Here is a 16,035-nt window from a genome sequence, read left to right as displayed (position 1 = left end):
CCCCCCCCCCCCCCCCCCCCCCCCCCAGTTTAATAATAACCCTCAGACCAAAAAATCAGTTAATTAGAGAAATACCAAAGATTCACTCAGACAACTCTTGCTGAGCCCACCATCCTTCTTAAATACGTCCAACAGCCCCTCCTCTATACACTTATGGGCCATAAGCAGATATACCAGAGCTTGTCAGATTTTTTTTTCATCATCAAATTCTCATAACTGATGATTCCAAACCGCTACTTGGCACTGGGAAGCCTGGTGCTAGCCAGGACTATCTGCTCAGACAGCTGTGGGTGGCAATTTTGTCATTCAGGTCTTTATTGTCAGAGCCAATATCAACTCCTCAGATAATCATCTTCCACAAGTTCAGTTTTTTGAAGTTGAAATACTTGCGGTAGGTTGTTTGAAATGCAAATTGATGCCATGCCCGGATAGAATGTCGACAGTGGGGTTAGTTATTTGATACTTAGATGTACTTTATGATCTATCGCATTGCACAAAATCACAGGCTTAATTAGGAAACTCTAAATTCTATGTCATTTGAAGCCTTTGAACCACGTTCCCGCTGTTTGCCTACTGTACAGTTATACATGGCTCAAAGTCTGGGAGGCATCCAATCCACACAGAGGGCTTTCATTTACTCCCAGCATGTACACACGTACACACACACACACACACACACACACACACGCACAAACATACAAATAGCCACTAACCATAGTATGAGAGAGTTGCCGTTCACTTACTCATTGAAACCTATATGTCTGGGTTTTTTGGTTTTCTTTTTTAGGTTTGACGTAATCCTTAGTACTACGATGCCGTAAACTCAGCAAAGCTGGTGACGCACAACCATAATCTGGCACACTTCTAATATTTAATCTTATGGAAATGTCTCTATCTTCTTGACTTTTTTTTCTCTCTCTTGCAAAAATCCATCAGACATGCAGCGTTTCCCACGAGGTTGTTAGCCCTCCGATTTTGTCAGTCAACTATTCATTGGTAAAGTATGTAGGTCAATCTGCTTTGCTCTTTATCTGAAGCCGTACAGATATGTGGGAATATGATGAATATTTCATATCTATACAATCAGTGATGGCTGTCATCGTGTTCAGAAGGCTTAGTTGTCTAAAAGGCAATCGGGGTGGGGTGGGGGGGATGCATCATGCAGGTTCCAAACAGAGCAGTAGATAAAGCCTGGCGGCGCATATGAAATATTAAATCTGGCTTTTCCATACTGGGACTTTTAACTGGGACGTTTTGTGATATCTGAGTGGCACAGCACCAGGTCGGAGAGAGAAATCGTCCCTGTTTGAACCGAAGCCCGTGGTCCGGTCCATGTGGATAGTTGCTCTTTTATAACGTGTTGCCTGGACACGGTTGATCCTTTTGCTCACTGTAATCCATTTTCTGGTGTTTAGTCAGTAAGCACGGAATGGTGTCCCTGTGCGTTATATCACATGTCCATTTCGCATGCTGCGGTATATTACACAAGTGTCACAGGCTCGGTGCTGGAAATAGGGTGACCTGTGTGCAGAGGTAATGAATTAGACGAGTTTATAGGATTGTGGTTTACTTTCCAGAGTCTGTCTGTGTCAGCAAGATGTGCTTTTACAACAAGAAACAGACTGGTTCTCACTTTCTCTAAGATTAATGGCCATAAAATCCTCCTTTAATGGTTGTTGTTTTTGCTCTTTCTGCCCTACCAACAATGATTCATACTTTATTGTTCCTGTCTGGCAGTGATCACTGTGTGCTGAAGAAAATTCCTGTGAGTCAGACAATAGTTCTAAGCACTTTGTCTAAAAAAAAAGAAGAAAGTGTTTTTGAGGATGAGAAGCGGATTTTTTTTTTCTGGACACGAGGAAGAGAAGTGTCTGAAAGCTCTGATCTTCTCCTACTGTTTCTCTCCGAGCCAACTTCTGCTGTCTGTTTTTTCTTGTCACAGCGGATGTCTTCGGCGCAGGAGAACAGCTCCATTGTGTGACGCTTGTACACACACACACACATGCTGTAAGGCTCCCCTCCTTTTGCGCTCTTTAAATCTCTGTAAATTCCACCAGTGAGTGAAGGGCTTGGTGTGTTGTGTTGTGCATGTGTGCATTCCTGCCTCTGGTAGCCTGAACGTCTCATCACATGTGAGGAGTGCGGACTGGAGTAGTAGAGTGGAGGGACAAGAGACAGACAGAGAAAAAAATGAAGAATGAGGGGAAATAGGATGAGGTTAAGCCAGTGATTGTACCAGAGTGGCTCTGAGCGGTCGGCTGATGACGTGAAGCGCTGCACACACATCTGGAACAGCTTGTGCAGCTGCACCTGAAGAGAAGGGCTTCTCCGCAAAGCCTCTGCCAGCACTTTCTCTATCTCCCTCGTGCTCTCTTTTTCTCTTTTCTTTTTTTTCCTCTTGCTGTCTCTAAATCTTTCTGTCTATGGTCTCCGTCTGCCGGAGCGCTGGAATGGTTACCCGCTGAGCATCAGCAAAGAAGAGCGAGTGAACCGAAGCGCAAGAGAAGAGAAGAGAGAAGAGAAGAGAGAAGGCAGAAGAGGACAGTAACATGGGAAATAATTATCAGGCATGAGGTAGGAGAGAGAAGTTGACAAGCATAGTATGAGAGCAACTGAAAGAGAGAGGGAGCGCAAGAAATTTGCAAAAAAAGAGAGGGATGGAGAGGAAGAGTGTGTGAGAGACGGAGAAAGAGAGGCAGAGAGGGGATTAAAAAGCCGGAATGCGCTGACATCGGAGACCTGAGTTTCTGTTTGCATTTGACACAGCACATCCTGTCACTCCACAGGTTTGTCCACACATGAACCAGTTTACCGGCACACACACACACACACACACTCACGCACTGTTTGCTTTGGAGGACGATCCCAGGGGGCCATGCCAGGAGAAGAGAACACCTTCCAAGGATCTGTTAACCCCCCACCCCTCACTCTCTGAGCTCGTCTTCCCAAAAGTGCCCTCCCTCTGGCCCTCGCAGCCTACCTGCACCAGTCACAACACGCTGGAGCTGGAGAGTCACAGAGTCACACTCACTGAGAGCAGAGAAACCCTGGATTGCCCACGGGACACAGCTGCAGTCACACTGGCTGAGAAAGACTGAAGAGGCTTTACTGATCCGCCGACCTGTAGGATGTCCAAAGCCTCCAGGCTTGTCCGGCCCCCCTCGATAGGGGCCAGATCCAAGCTGCCCCCCTCCAGGAAGGAATGCCTTGGCACCGCCGGCCGAGCCCGAGTGCTGAGCGTGGGGGAAAAGCTGATGAGGGCTGGTAGCGACGGTGTCCTGAGCAGACAGAAGTCTTTAAAGGCCGTTGTGCCACAGGAGAAAGCACAGAGCGAGACCCAGACTGAGACTCAGGCCCCCAGCCAGGGGCCAGGTGAGAAGGGCCAAAATATGGAGATGGTCCATCCCAAGAGCAGGATCAGCCCACCCAAAGTCGCAAGTCCGCAGCAAGGCTCTGTGCACAGTAAGTAATGAACCGAACTTCATAATCTGAATGCCAACTTGGTCTACTTTTCTCACATGATCAGTTCACAAGACAAACTTTGATTTTAAATCGGTGTTATTGCACGTTTAGAGAGCATACCCAGATTTAATTTGTTCAGTTGTGTCCTCTTTCTGCTCATCTGTCATCTCATTTGTTGGCCAGTTCAGCATGCAGGGGATTAGGCTTTTTCTGCTTGTTGTGCCCTCATGCTAGGTCATTGTGCACTGACAGTATTGATTAGGCATTCCCGGGTTATCTGTGATCTCCTTCCTGCCCTGTGGCAAAGGATGGGATGCTCATGTCAAACATCCGCAATTAACAGGCATTCGGACCAAAAATAGCAGTGTTAAAAAAAAACAAAAAAAAAACAGGGGTCTGCCAGGGTTGCTGCAGATACCAGTGAGAAGTGATCCTGGAAGTCCAGTTTGAGCAAAACATCCTTGACTTTGGAGATTTATCAGGCAACAAAAAACTTTGCGATTAACAGTATAATTGCATTGTTCATTTTACAAGGTATTCCATCAGGAATGCACACCTACACTGATTGGCCACAATTTCTCGCGGACAACCTTGCATTTTTTGCCGGGTGATCCTGCATTTCCCCAGAATCCCGCTGATGCATTGGTCTCAAAGGAAGCCTAATTGTTTGACACAGTGCTATTGACGGTGTGAACATGGCCCCAATAGAGGAGAGAGGAAAGACATGGGATCTCTGTCACTATCCCACTGCCTTGGTCTCTGTTGGGTGCAGATTAAGAAATGGGGGCCAAGAGGTTGAGGAAAGTAGTCTTATCATTCCCTTTTGGCCTTCTCACCAGATTCCCAGCTCTGCAGGGCGCCAGCTTTCATGGTTTTGTCAGGCCACAGTTATCTCACACTCTTAAAGGCAACTTGACCAAGGTTGTTCAGGGGATGAATTTGTGCACTCTTACTATACTGTTAGCAGCAGTTTTTTCCCCCCGTTCGTCGAGTTGTGCCCTGTAAATCACTCTTGAATCACACTTGACTGTTCAGCTTGTACTCAAAAACAGCAATAAGGGGGGTTTAAGTGTGGGGGAGACGTAGATGTAGGCAACAGGGGTGAGTCAAGTGAAAGAGTGACAGAAGGAGGTCAGGAATGTGAGCAGGGCATGCTGGGAAACCAACAGGTCTTGAGCTGTGTCTGCTTGTGAATCCCTCCCTGCAGTAAAGACAGGTTGTGGGTTATAAGGGGGCAGGTTTGTACTGGAAACCAGATGTTCTTGGCTGTGTAGCTTCCAGTTTCTTCTTTACACAAATAAAGGGTCGTTCTGCAGAGCTGATTCACTTCTCAAAGGTCTAGGGTCAGTTCATTTGGGCCTAAATGTGCATTGAAACCACACTGATGGATTTGTTTAAGGACATGGGAAGTGACACATCCCCTCTTTTTACAGTCTATTATATTTCTAAATCGGTGTTCTTTTGTCTTCTGCTCTCATGTCCTCCCTCGTTCATCGCTTTAGCATGCGTTTCTTTGTCTTTCTTCTCAATGACACACTACGCTTTTGTTTCTCGTTGCATCTTTCTCCTCTTCATTCCTTTCCTCCCTGTCATGTTTCGACAGCAGTCAAATCGGTTATTGAAAGATGCCATCGCCGCCCACACACACACATATAAGCAGACCATCAAAAAGAATAAATTAACTGTGTGTATTCTCTGCATTTCGCCTCTGTCCCAGTGTGAGTTTTTCAAGTGTTCGATTTTTCTTCGCAGTCAGCGAGAGCTCTGTGAGCCTATACTTCTTGTTATGGACAGTAACTTTGAAGTTACACACTGAAAAAGCAGTGCTCTCAACAGTCCAGTCTCTCTAGAAACCAACTCGACTGATTCAACAGCCCTTTGATATATAAATGCTGTTGGCTACATGGAGCCATATGCTGCTTAAGTATTTGGATTTTAAATAGGCCAGCACAATTAAATACCCTTTCACTTCTGCCTAATGGGCAGCTCATCATATTCCCTATCCACTTATGGCTTGTATACAAACAAAGCTGGCTAATGTGGCGGGTTCAGACTGTGCCAGGTCCTCATCTCTCCAGCTAATGCCAGTTACAGGGCATGACGGCAGCTAAAGCACAGACCCACAGGGTCAGACAGAGCTGATGCACACCGCACAGGCAGACGATAAGTGCGTGTGACAGGTGACATTTCCACCGTGTGAAAGCTTCAGAGCCGACTGCTGCTCGCCAAAGGGTCCAATTTCAGCATTAATGTGCCAGCTTCCACCGAGAAGGAAATCCGTTTGACATCTTCTGTCCAGAGAGGATGTAATACGAGCTTCAAGTACAGGTTCAAGTTCTGCTTCCTTTTGATACTGTATGACATTGCATCAAACCAAGGTTCAGCAACATTTTGGCTTACTCCTTTAGGCATCTCTCATCCTGGGTGTACACATATATGTATTCTTGATTTATTATTCTGTACACTACATGGCAAAACCATATGGACTTCCAAACATTACACCCACATCTCATTCAAAAATCATAACAGCCTCCAACCTTCCACAAGATTAGAAACCTGGCTGAAACGATTTACTCCGATTCAGCAATACGAGAATGAGGTCGGGCACCGACGTTGACTGATAAAGCTTTGCTTGCGATATTCTTTCCAAAGGTGTTGGATGGGGTTGAGTTCAGGGTCATATAGTGTATGTCTTGTTTTTGTCCCGTACACAAAGCAAATCATAGTCCCTTCAAAGACAATTGTTTACTGGTCAATTAAAAAAGCTATTTAGTAAGTAAGTACTAAAACATAGTAAGTACTAAAACATAGTGTAACATGTTTTAGTAACATGAGAAGAGTTAGAAGCAAGGGAGCGCACTCTGCAATGTCAGCTATACAGCAGTTTCTACCTAAATGTAGCTAACATTAGCTAGCATTATCCACCTTAAGCTACTGGTCAATAAAGGTTGTGTTAGCAAAACCCCCTGAGGTTATTGAATGGAGGAATGGTGCGTTTTATTGTTAATCATTTCAAGTTTTTCATTTGGAAGAGGAAGAATGTGTTATAGTTACATAGGCTTGCTTTAATGCTTTTACATTCCATCATTAAAGAGACAGATGTAAACATCAGCACAGGCTGTTGTACAAAACTAACAGGGCAAGGCTAACTATTGATGAAAACATCTGGAAAGGTAAAAGTCTGGAAAGACTTTGACTTCACTTCTCTCTGCCTCTCCTATCAATCTTTGCTATCTCCAGGCCTCCCAGACTCTTTTCTCTCTTTGTGTCTGGATCAACTTGAACGTATTTGACCTCTTGTGTAACCACATAGGTCTTTTGATCCCACGCCCCATCGTGCAAGGATTTGTTTTCAAGATGCTCTTGAGATAAGGTCATCGCTCAGATTTTTGGGTGACCTCACCTTTGTGGTGATTGAGAGGGTGAGTCAATAAAAGAAACAGCACGGCACGATCATAAGCCTCGTCTGCATTTTCTTTGCTCATCCAGACTCGGGCAGCAGCACTTATGATATGTTGCTTCTTGCCTGATATGGTTTTGCAAGATTTGTAACCACATCAGTATGTGCAGCGTTGCTTCAGCTTGTTTACAAGTGATGGACGTTAAGACATTTCCATGTTGCCCCAAGTGAAATAAATGTACACGTGTACTACCACCGTGTACTACCAACAGCGATAACGCGTGAATCATTGGCAAGAGAAGTGTTACATGCTTGTACATGCTCACTGCATAGTACACTGTGTCAGTTTTGCTGAAAGCACTTGCTCTGTTGATAGTCTGAGGGGTGTGTATCCATGACAGACTTTTTTCACAGATGCTGCCTTACTTTCCTTTGAAAAAAACCCAGCTTACTGTAAAGGGAATGAGTTCGAGGATTGGGATGTGATCGCACATTTCTTTGACATTGAAGCCAAGAGTTAGGGATTACTTTAATTGCAGCCTCTCGTGACTCTTTAAACCCCCAGTTGTCTCTCTGGGTTTTCTTTTCTTTGACAACTATCAGGCAGACACAAGAGTTATTAAGATTGCAAAGTATTTCCCCTCCACATCAATTGACTCACAAAACGGATATGTATTTCTGATTATTCAGAAATAATTACCTTTTTATGTGTGTCTTTTACAGGCCTGGATCGTTTACAAGTCTCTTACACACATGTGCAATGTCTCGACAGTGCTTTTTACCAAAAGGGAATTTGAGGGAGTGAGTTCCTTTGAACTATACAGACATTCCATTTTTTTGTGATTGAGCTGACAAATTGAAGCCCGTAAGTAGGGGGTTGATTTTAAGCAAACCCCCGACTCTCACCATGAATCGAGCAATCACAAACTTTCACTAAGGATTCATCTTATTTACTCACCGTTATGTCATGCTGTTCTTGTTCCTTTGCATATGATTGAGCAGAAGAAGAAAAGAAAAGCTTCACACCTGTTCGTCTATGGACTTAGGTCAGTTAGAGGAGTTTAAAAATGTTTTTAAATACATTTTACTCTAAATGTCACAAAACTTTGTTTTCAAAACAATGTTTTCTCAGCTGTGGGAGACAACACCTTGTCAATAAACACCCAAAGACTGGAGAGAAGTCCAATGAGTCATTAAAAGGAAGAAGAGTAGGTGAACTAATGGTGTGTTCATGGACCTGGGATGTGTGTTAAGAAAATTAGTGGATGTGACTCATCGCTCAAACAGAAACAGAGAATAATTGGGCCACTGAGCAAGAAGAAAGAGCTTTGGTTATGTGACTACTCATGAGTGTGTATTGTAAATCCCCTCTGGTGTGTTTTTCTTTTGGGGTGTCGCTTGGGGCAATGTTGCTTCTTCCTGATTCCTGAGGCTGTGCGGCTCTCAAAGACAAACAGCAGAGGGGACTGGCTTTCTCTCCGTGTCAGATTAAGGATAAAACAAAAGCCTTAACCTCTGTGTTGCCCACCCCGACTTCAGTTCCCAAGGTTTTCACTTGTTGAAGTCAAATAACATGTCTACATCTTTTGCATATTTACTTTCAATGTGACCTATTAGTTTGGCATGATTACACAGCCAAGTCTTCAAAGCTAATACTGCAAATGTGGCATGACATTCCTTCAAACCAGACATCTCACGACTAAATATCTTTTTTTTCAATTAAATGTAATGTGTGTGTGTGTGTGTGTGTGTGTGTGTGTTCTAGCCCAAAGCATAAATGTGGTTAATTCATCCAACCGAGGGGTGTAAGCGGATGCAAGGCCTCCCTCAGGGCTTCCTCTGAAAGAGTTGACAGAGAAATCAATATGTCTCCACCTCCCCTCTTACACCCTTTTGCCCTTCAGGCACACGTGATGTGGTATGTGTGTGTGTCTGTTGGACAGTCTGTGTGGGCATTGGTGACTGTGCACAAAATGTCTGTGGGCCCTTTTGTACAAACTGCTAAATATTCACTCACTTTTATCTCCACAGTTCAGACGAGTCAAATTGAATCTCCCGCTGTGTTTATTTCTTTAACATCGACATGTTGTTTCAGGGGACTGAATTTTTCATTAACATTACATTAATATTTAGTGTTGCTGGCGGTACCCATCTGTGATCTTTTGCAAGGGGAATATTCGGAGGATGTCATTAAAATAGTTTTGTGTCCATGTAGCAGACTAGCAGAGAGTTTCTACCAGAATTGATCTCAAGGTTAACTTAAAATAGAAGGAATGGTGTGATTTTTTTTTTTTTTTTGGGAAATATACTAATTCACTTTCTTGCAGTGACTTAGACGAGAAGATCAATTCCACTCTTACATTTATGCGCTACGTGTGGAGCTGAAGCCAGGAGTTGACTAATTGCTAATTGCCTCCTGGCTTCATCTCCGTACTTACTTAGCATACAGACATGAGAGTGATATTGAACTTCTCATCTAACTTTTGGCAAAAAAAGCCAATAATTGTACGTCCCCAAAATATTGAACTGTTCCATGAAAACAGTAGCTGATTAATGGTGTTAACCTACTCTGTGAGTGTGTAGCATAGACTGTATATAAAAAGTGGGCGTAGACATTTTTAGGTAACATAGACTTCTATACAATCACACTTCATTGGATTCACTTTTCTGAACTGGAGGTTGCCACCTGGTGTGTAGATGTTGAACACATGATCCACCATGCTTCCCCATTGACTGATTTTCCTGCCTTGTAGTGCCACTTTTATAGAGACTAAGTGTTTTTTAATTACCTCAAGCCATGCCAGGGCCTACTGACCTTTAGCTGAACTCATTTAAATCATATCTAAGATAACATGAGAAGAGAAATCAATCACCACCCTAAAGATGTGACCAGAGATTTGAGTGAAACCACATTCTCTCTCTCCGGTTGAGAACCATACACCACAACTATAAGCATAGTTGTGGTGTATGGTCAGGAAGAGGAACTAAGAGCAACACAAAAAAGTAATGTTCCTATTCATTGTTGAGGACAGAAAGGACACTCGGGTTTTACTTCTTGGTTGATCCCTAAACTGAAGGGAAATGGACATGTCATATCCACATTGGAGGAGAATGTCTTCGCTCTCTGCTCAGTAAATGCTAGTTACAAATTCAAAAATAGAACCATCATGCATGTCTGAAGCCCCATGACTATTTTGGGATTTTCCTCTTGTCTTTACCCTGTTGTCTTCTGTGCCGCTCCACTGCCTCAAAACTTCCAGCACAAAAAAAGTGACAAAAGCCTGTGAACATACAGTGTCTGGTGTGAAAGTCACGCAGCTCAACAAACGACCAACATAGGAGGAAACTTTAATCTCTCACAATACTGCTTGAAAATGAATCTTCTGTACATTATAGCGAACAAATAACAACGTGTGTCTTATCTTGTGGTCTGTTTCAAACCCTTATTCTGTCTATCAGAGATGGATCTTTGAGTCAGCATCCTGTGTTTGAATTTCACTTTTCAACCAAATAAACTATTTTTAATTCTTAATGGCCTGTTTTTTAATGTTGTGATGCAATTGCATGCAGAAAATATGCTCCAAGATGCCTGGGTTGGGAGTTTGTGGTTCCAGCAGGAGCCACACATTATCCTTGTGTTTTAGCCAAGGCAGAGTGGCTCGTAAAGGTTATTGATGATTTACACCATGTGATACGAGTGCTGAGCAGGATGAGGCAGCATTAAATCTGACTGATGTATAGGCCTCTTTCTCTCACTCTCTCTCTTACTGTCCTGGGAGAGGAATAGAGAGGGCGACTGTCAGATGAAGAAGAGAAATTAAAGTTGCAGGATTAAAAGTGCCCGGCAGAGCTGGTCCATACTTTGCTTATGTATTTTTCATTTTTTGATTTTCTCCTCGTTTTGTTTTCTTGGCTGCATCAGTGGCAGTGATGGTTCATCTGTGTGCTAGTGTGTGTGTGTGTGTGTGTGTGTGTGTGTGTGTGTGTGTGTGTGTGTGTGTGTGTGTGTGTGTGTTGACTTGCAACTGTAGTGCTGAGAGTTTAATATACACGTCAGACAGCTGCATGTATCAACGTGTATTTAATAAAGGTGCTTGTGGAATGAGATATGATAAAAGTGTGCAGTTACCTGTGTGGCTGTTATGGAGGTTTTATCAACTTCTCTTACATTATCGGTTACCCAGCAGCAAGAAGGTACCCTACATTATAGCTACTACACCTTTTGCAATGAATGGATAATGAATAATGGCTCAAGTAGCACTGAAGGAGCCTCTCTTTTGGCAAAGGGCTTTAGGTTTGCAAGATGGACACATCAATTGTATTCACTCTAAGCAGCACCCTTTTTTTTTTTTTTTCAAATGTCTGTTTAAATATGAAACTGATAACTCAGGCATTCCCCTCTGTCGGAGAAGTATTTACTCAGTGTTTACTCACCAAAAAAAGCATTTATTTGCAAAGACTGTGCCAGATCCTCCACAGACTCGGGAGCTTGTGTGGTCTCTGAATGTTTATGACCTGTGCTGCTTCAGGCCTTCGATAGTGAGCGTGATGAACAGTATATTCATAATTAAGAAGTCAGACATTGAGTTTTCATTGCCAGCTTTAAATATGGTATAGTAGGCCTAATGGATTTTATTAACCATTATTACCAGTGCTGATAGCAGATGCTGCAACATCCTGCCACTTAATAACAGCCTAACTGTGGCTTATAATGGAGTCAGTTTTAAATGTACCTTATTTGCCAGCAGAACAGACAGACACTGTGCTATAATTGTCATGTGCTCAGCAAGGTCTCGGCCTGTCATAGTTAACAGAGAACACCCTCGTCCTGCTCTGAAGCCATTAAGATCACTGTGACCCACATGCACTGAATAATCATTTCCTGCTTGATGTGTTCCTTCAAATTAAGGCGAAAAATTCACAACACAAATACGGATTCTCTTTTTACACGTGTTTATGAAATCGCACTTCCTTTGGCTTTTTGATAATACTGACAAGCCATATAGCAACTGAATATAGATATTCAGGGGGGGCCTGTTCTTTAGGCCGACATGTCTGTGCAATACGTGGAAGAGCAGAGCTGTAAAACATTGAGCGTGTGTGCTGTTTCATACAAAAACAGAGGAAGATGTATTCCTTATTGCAACTAGAAATAAAACAGACTTCCTGGCCACATATGAAATCTCTCATCTTTAGCTTTTGATAGTGAGCAGGTTTCCTACCACTTCACATAATTACACCCAACAACCCTAAAGTCATTGACATCAGTGAAAGTGTGGTGAGTTTCTTCCACTCCATATTGGAGAGTTCAAAAGCTCCTAGCATGTAGCGCCCCCAGCTGTACAGCTAATAGGATTTCAGGTTGAACTTGATTCAGTCTAATGCCCAAACTGGAGTTCCAGTCCTCGTGGAGGTTTATGCCTCTTGTGCGGTTTTGTCAAAGAGTTTAATTTGACGTTTATTCATTTCATCCCTGCTTGCACAGCTTGTTCAATTAGGCTGTGACTAAAAACTTCACTTTTTTTCCCAAGTTTCTTTTCCCCTGAATGTGAAACACTTAGATGGGTTTGACAGCCGCCCTGTGCCTCTGAGCATCCTCGGTACATTTTTACAGTATTAAACACTAGGAACATTGAATCAGGGATCAAATATACTCCCCCCCCCCCCACACTCTCTCAAATCTGGGGGATTTTTCTAAAGGGGAATAATACGGTTTGGCTTTGTGATGAAGTCATTGGTAAGACATGCATGCTCTCCAGCTAGGCAGCTAAAGCTATCATGAGACTGACGCAGCAATCTAGCCTGAGCTGCAGGGACAGACTGGAGGGTATTTCTGCTAAACCGATGTCAACAGCTGGAGGTTCAATACAGAAAACTGTGATGCACACGTGAGAATTCTGTGCCAGCAGTTTCTTCAGAATCTCCCTTTTTTTCCACTTTTATCTCCAATCCTACCGCGCTTACTCCAGTTCATCACAAGAATGAAATCAAAAAGGGGTGAATATGTTATCAGTTTAGGAGCAGTGGAAGCTGGATAGGAGCACATTTAATAGACCATTCAACCAAAGTGACAGGATAAAAAGATTTAAGCCCTTTATTACTATACTTTTGATACTGCTCTGAAAGAAAACAGTAGAAATACATTTTAAATCAGATTATTTGGGCTGTGCTAAAGTCAATTGTTCGGCATCCATTATTTGTAGAGTCTGTTTCTCTGATTCAATTGTCTCTTCGAGTTATTCTCAGCCAAATAACCATTTGTCATGATCCTTCCCAGCCAATAGTTTTGCCCAGCAGAAGGATGTAGATGGGTTGTGATAGGCATCAGAAACTCTTATCTAACATCCCTTGTTATATAATATTTGATTTCTTGTGACCAGAGAGACTGGATAAAAAGACAATGCAAGGCAGAACCCATTCTGGAGTTATACAACAGGCAGTGAAACAAGGATAGAAATCAAACATGATCGTTTTGAAAACAGGGCAGTGTGTTTAAAGCCCTGTCCTACTCCAATGTAATATGTTTCATCTGTGTCCCACCTTGGCAACATCACAAGTCCACAAGTATATTAACACATGCACAGGTGTATACGTACATGGAAGACATGGTGACACTGTGCTGCTTGTTTTTTTTCAGAGAACAGATGCTTGGGCTGCTGGGCTTTGGTGATGGCACTGACCTGTGCAGCTCCCTGCAGACTGTCTGTCTGAACCCTGTTTGAACATCTTTAAAGTTTCAGCACCCCCATACTAGCCAAGTGTATGCCTCATGGCTGCTGCAGCCCCTTCTCTCTTGTCTCTAGCTAAAAGGTCGGCTCACATCCATACTGAATCTTTTTTTGTTTTTTTGTCAAATAGCGGTCACAACGTTATAGTTGCGTCTTGTTGTTGCTTCAGAAAAAGAAAAGCAACATTGTTTTAACTAAATGTTGCCGGAAATAATGATAGCAATTGATGAAAAAGTGTAAATTTATCATGAAACATTCTAATAATTCAATTACATAGGTGTAAGGGAAATCATAGTGTAGTAAAAGCATACTAAAAGCAGTAGTTTTGTGAATTTTTGTGGATGTGCTGAACACAGAAATGATGTATATGTAATGAGAAAGTAAAGCTAATTCTTCTTTTTACTCTCCTCTCTCTGGTTCTCTTTATGTTCATGGAGACAGAATATTAATTTTGATTGGGACCAAATGTTCCTCAGCGCTGCATATTTCATAACACATTTATTTGTTTGTTGTTGTGTGATCCCCTGAAATCCTTTGACAGGCAGGCAGGGAGCGTCTAATATCAATGGGAAGTCAAGAAGGGTATGCTAAGTTGCTGATTGAGACCCACAGTTCACAATGCGACAGCAGGCAGTTAATTTGTTGTGCAACCATCAATTATTCATTGTTGAAATATTTTGCAGAGGAGCAATAAAGGATGCTTTTATCGATAGGCAAATCACTTATATCTTTAGGGCCGATTTAACTCCAAATTCCTTGCAGACATGTTTTGCATGACATATTTTGAAAGGCAGATGCAGCAATCATTTTTATACTGCACCAGAAGGCACTAAAGTGCACTTATGAGCCAAACACAATTAAGCTAAATACATTGTATTACTCCATAAACCTGATTAGAAATCATATTTCTATGACAACAAAAAACTTACCGTTATTGTTTGCTCGGCTGCACTTGCAATGATTTTAAAGTGTTACATAATAGAGGGGTAATATGAGAGGCAGAGGGAGTGATGGACAGATGTGGCGCTAGGTGGGAGAGGAGAAGAGCCTGACCTGACAGGTTCACCGCCTAAACCAGCTGGTGGCCTGGCATTGTTGCCAACCATTTCGCACATGCTCACTGTCTCTGGGTTATTGACAGTTGCAAATATCCTGGAAAACACTGTAGTTCTTCAAACAAAGTTTGTTATTAAAAGCATGAAATGCTTGAAGTGCATAGAGGGCATGTCTGGTAAGATTCTTGGGGATAAGAGTTCAGCCTTCCAGTTTTTAATCACCGTCCATTATTACTTTGACCCAAATGGTCTCGTATTATTTTAGATTTAGTAATCCAAATTATCTAAAAATGTATGTAAGATATAAAAGTTGTTTAATTTTAACAATTTCCTGCAACACTGTGAAATTAGTTTATTATATTGATATTAAAGAAATGTTAACATGCTATCAATCAGAATAAGGTAGACACATTTAATCCAACCGGATATTTTAAGCTGTGGCTGTAAAAAAGAAAAGGTGATTCTAGAAAACTGACATAGTTTGTTGGTTATAGGCAATGCAATGTGCAGCCATTTTTGCTGCATTATGAGTCCTTTTTGTTCCGTCTGTAATTGCATTCTTGCAGCAACGGACGGCTTTACTCCAGGGCATTCTGACAATAGTTGCTGAGTGACAGAAGCACTTTTCTGACTTATTTTAAGATAGTTTGTAATAAGGTATTTCTGCTCATTCTGATATTCAGACCTGAGATCTAGGAAGAAGTTGGCTTGTAATCTTCATATTGCCTGCAGCCTGGCTGGCACCGAAGCTGGCACTTAGCCCCTGCTTTGTTAACCTCTGGACCCTTTGTTGACCAAGTCTTGGCCGTCATGTTCTATCCTTTACATCTCAGAGATTGTCTTGACTGGAAGACTGATTGAAGTCTTCAACACAGAATGATACACTCACGTTCTCTCAAGGACGTAATCTGTCTAACCACATCTTCATGGATGCTGCCACTTGTATTCACGCATGTGTAAGTGTGCGCCCACCCAGAGACGGAGAGACCAGCAGCCAAACTGGCAGACAGACAAGAAACACAGTCATGTGACCCCTCTGACCCTCTGTGCTATGTTCCCCAGCTGGGTTATGTCTCATTGTTCCTCTCTGTCACTGTTGCAGTGGGCCACAGGACAATCAGACTGGCCTCATAGTGCCACATTCACTTTTCCAGCCCGGGTCTGATGTCACACCTCTCACTTCACATTCTCATTACTTCAGGCTGTTATTAATTTATTTAATCAATAGTTCTTCAACTTCTGCTACGCGGAAATCCTTAATGATTTCAGGCAGGTTCACCAAGCTGCTACATCACGTTATGACCGTGAGTTGTGGTATCTCTGCAGACTGCCGATGTGTTTGTGACGGGTTAAATGTGTTATAATGCAAAGAGTTGGGCTTTTGTTTTGT

At 42.6% G+C, this 16,035-nt stretch overlaps 1 protein-coding gene across 11 annotated transcripts in view; it reads left to right on the top strand.

Annotated features, from left to right (window-relative positions):
- Positions 1-16,035, top strand: part of kiaa1217 (KIAA1217 ortholog) — a 95,801-nt gene that overhangs the window by 16,600 nt on the left and 63,166 nt on the right. For 5 of the 11 annotated variants that reach the window (XM_031850430.1, XM_031850429.1, XM_031850427.1 and 2 more), the window contains exon 1: positions 1,815-3,462. The exons of 1 other annotated variant lie outside the window; for it this stretch is intronic. In XM_031850430.1, coding sequence (XP_031706290.1) covers positions 3,129-3,462 — 334 coding nt within the window. In that variant the 5' untranslated portion in view covers positions 1,815-3,128. Of the gene's footprint in view, positions 1-1,813; positions 3,463-16,035 lie in introns of those variants that run through there. 5 more of the 11 variants (XM_031850428.1, XM_031850426.1, XM_031850439.1 and 2 more) reach the window with 4 other exon arrangements.

This window comes from Anarrhichthys ocellatus, unplaced genomic scaffold, assembly GCF_004355925.1.
Source record: "Anarrhichthys ocellatus isolate YVR2014 unplaced genomic scaffold, GSC_Weel_1.0 scaffold10, whole genome shotgun sequence".
NCBI lineage: Eukaryota > Metazoa > Chordata > Actinopteri > Perciformes > Anarhichadidae > Anarrhichthys > Anarrhichthys ocellatus.
This window is presented reverse-complemented; position numbering and strand designations above follow the sequence as displayed.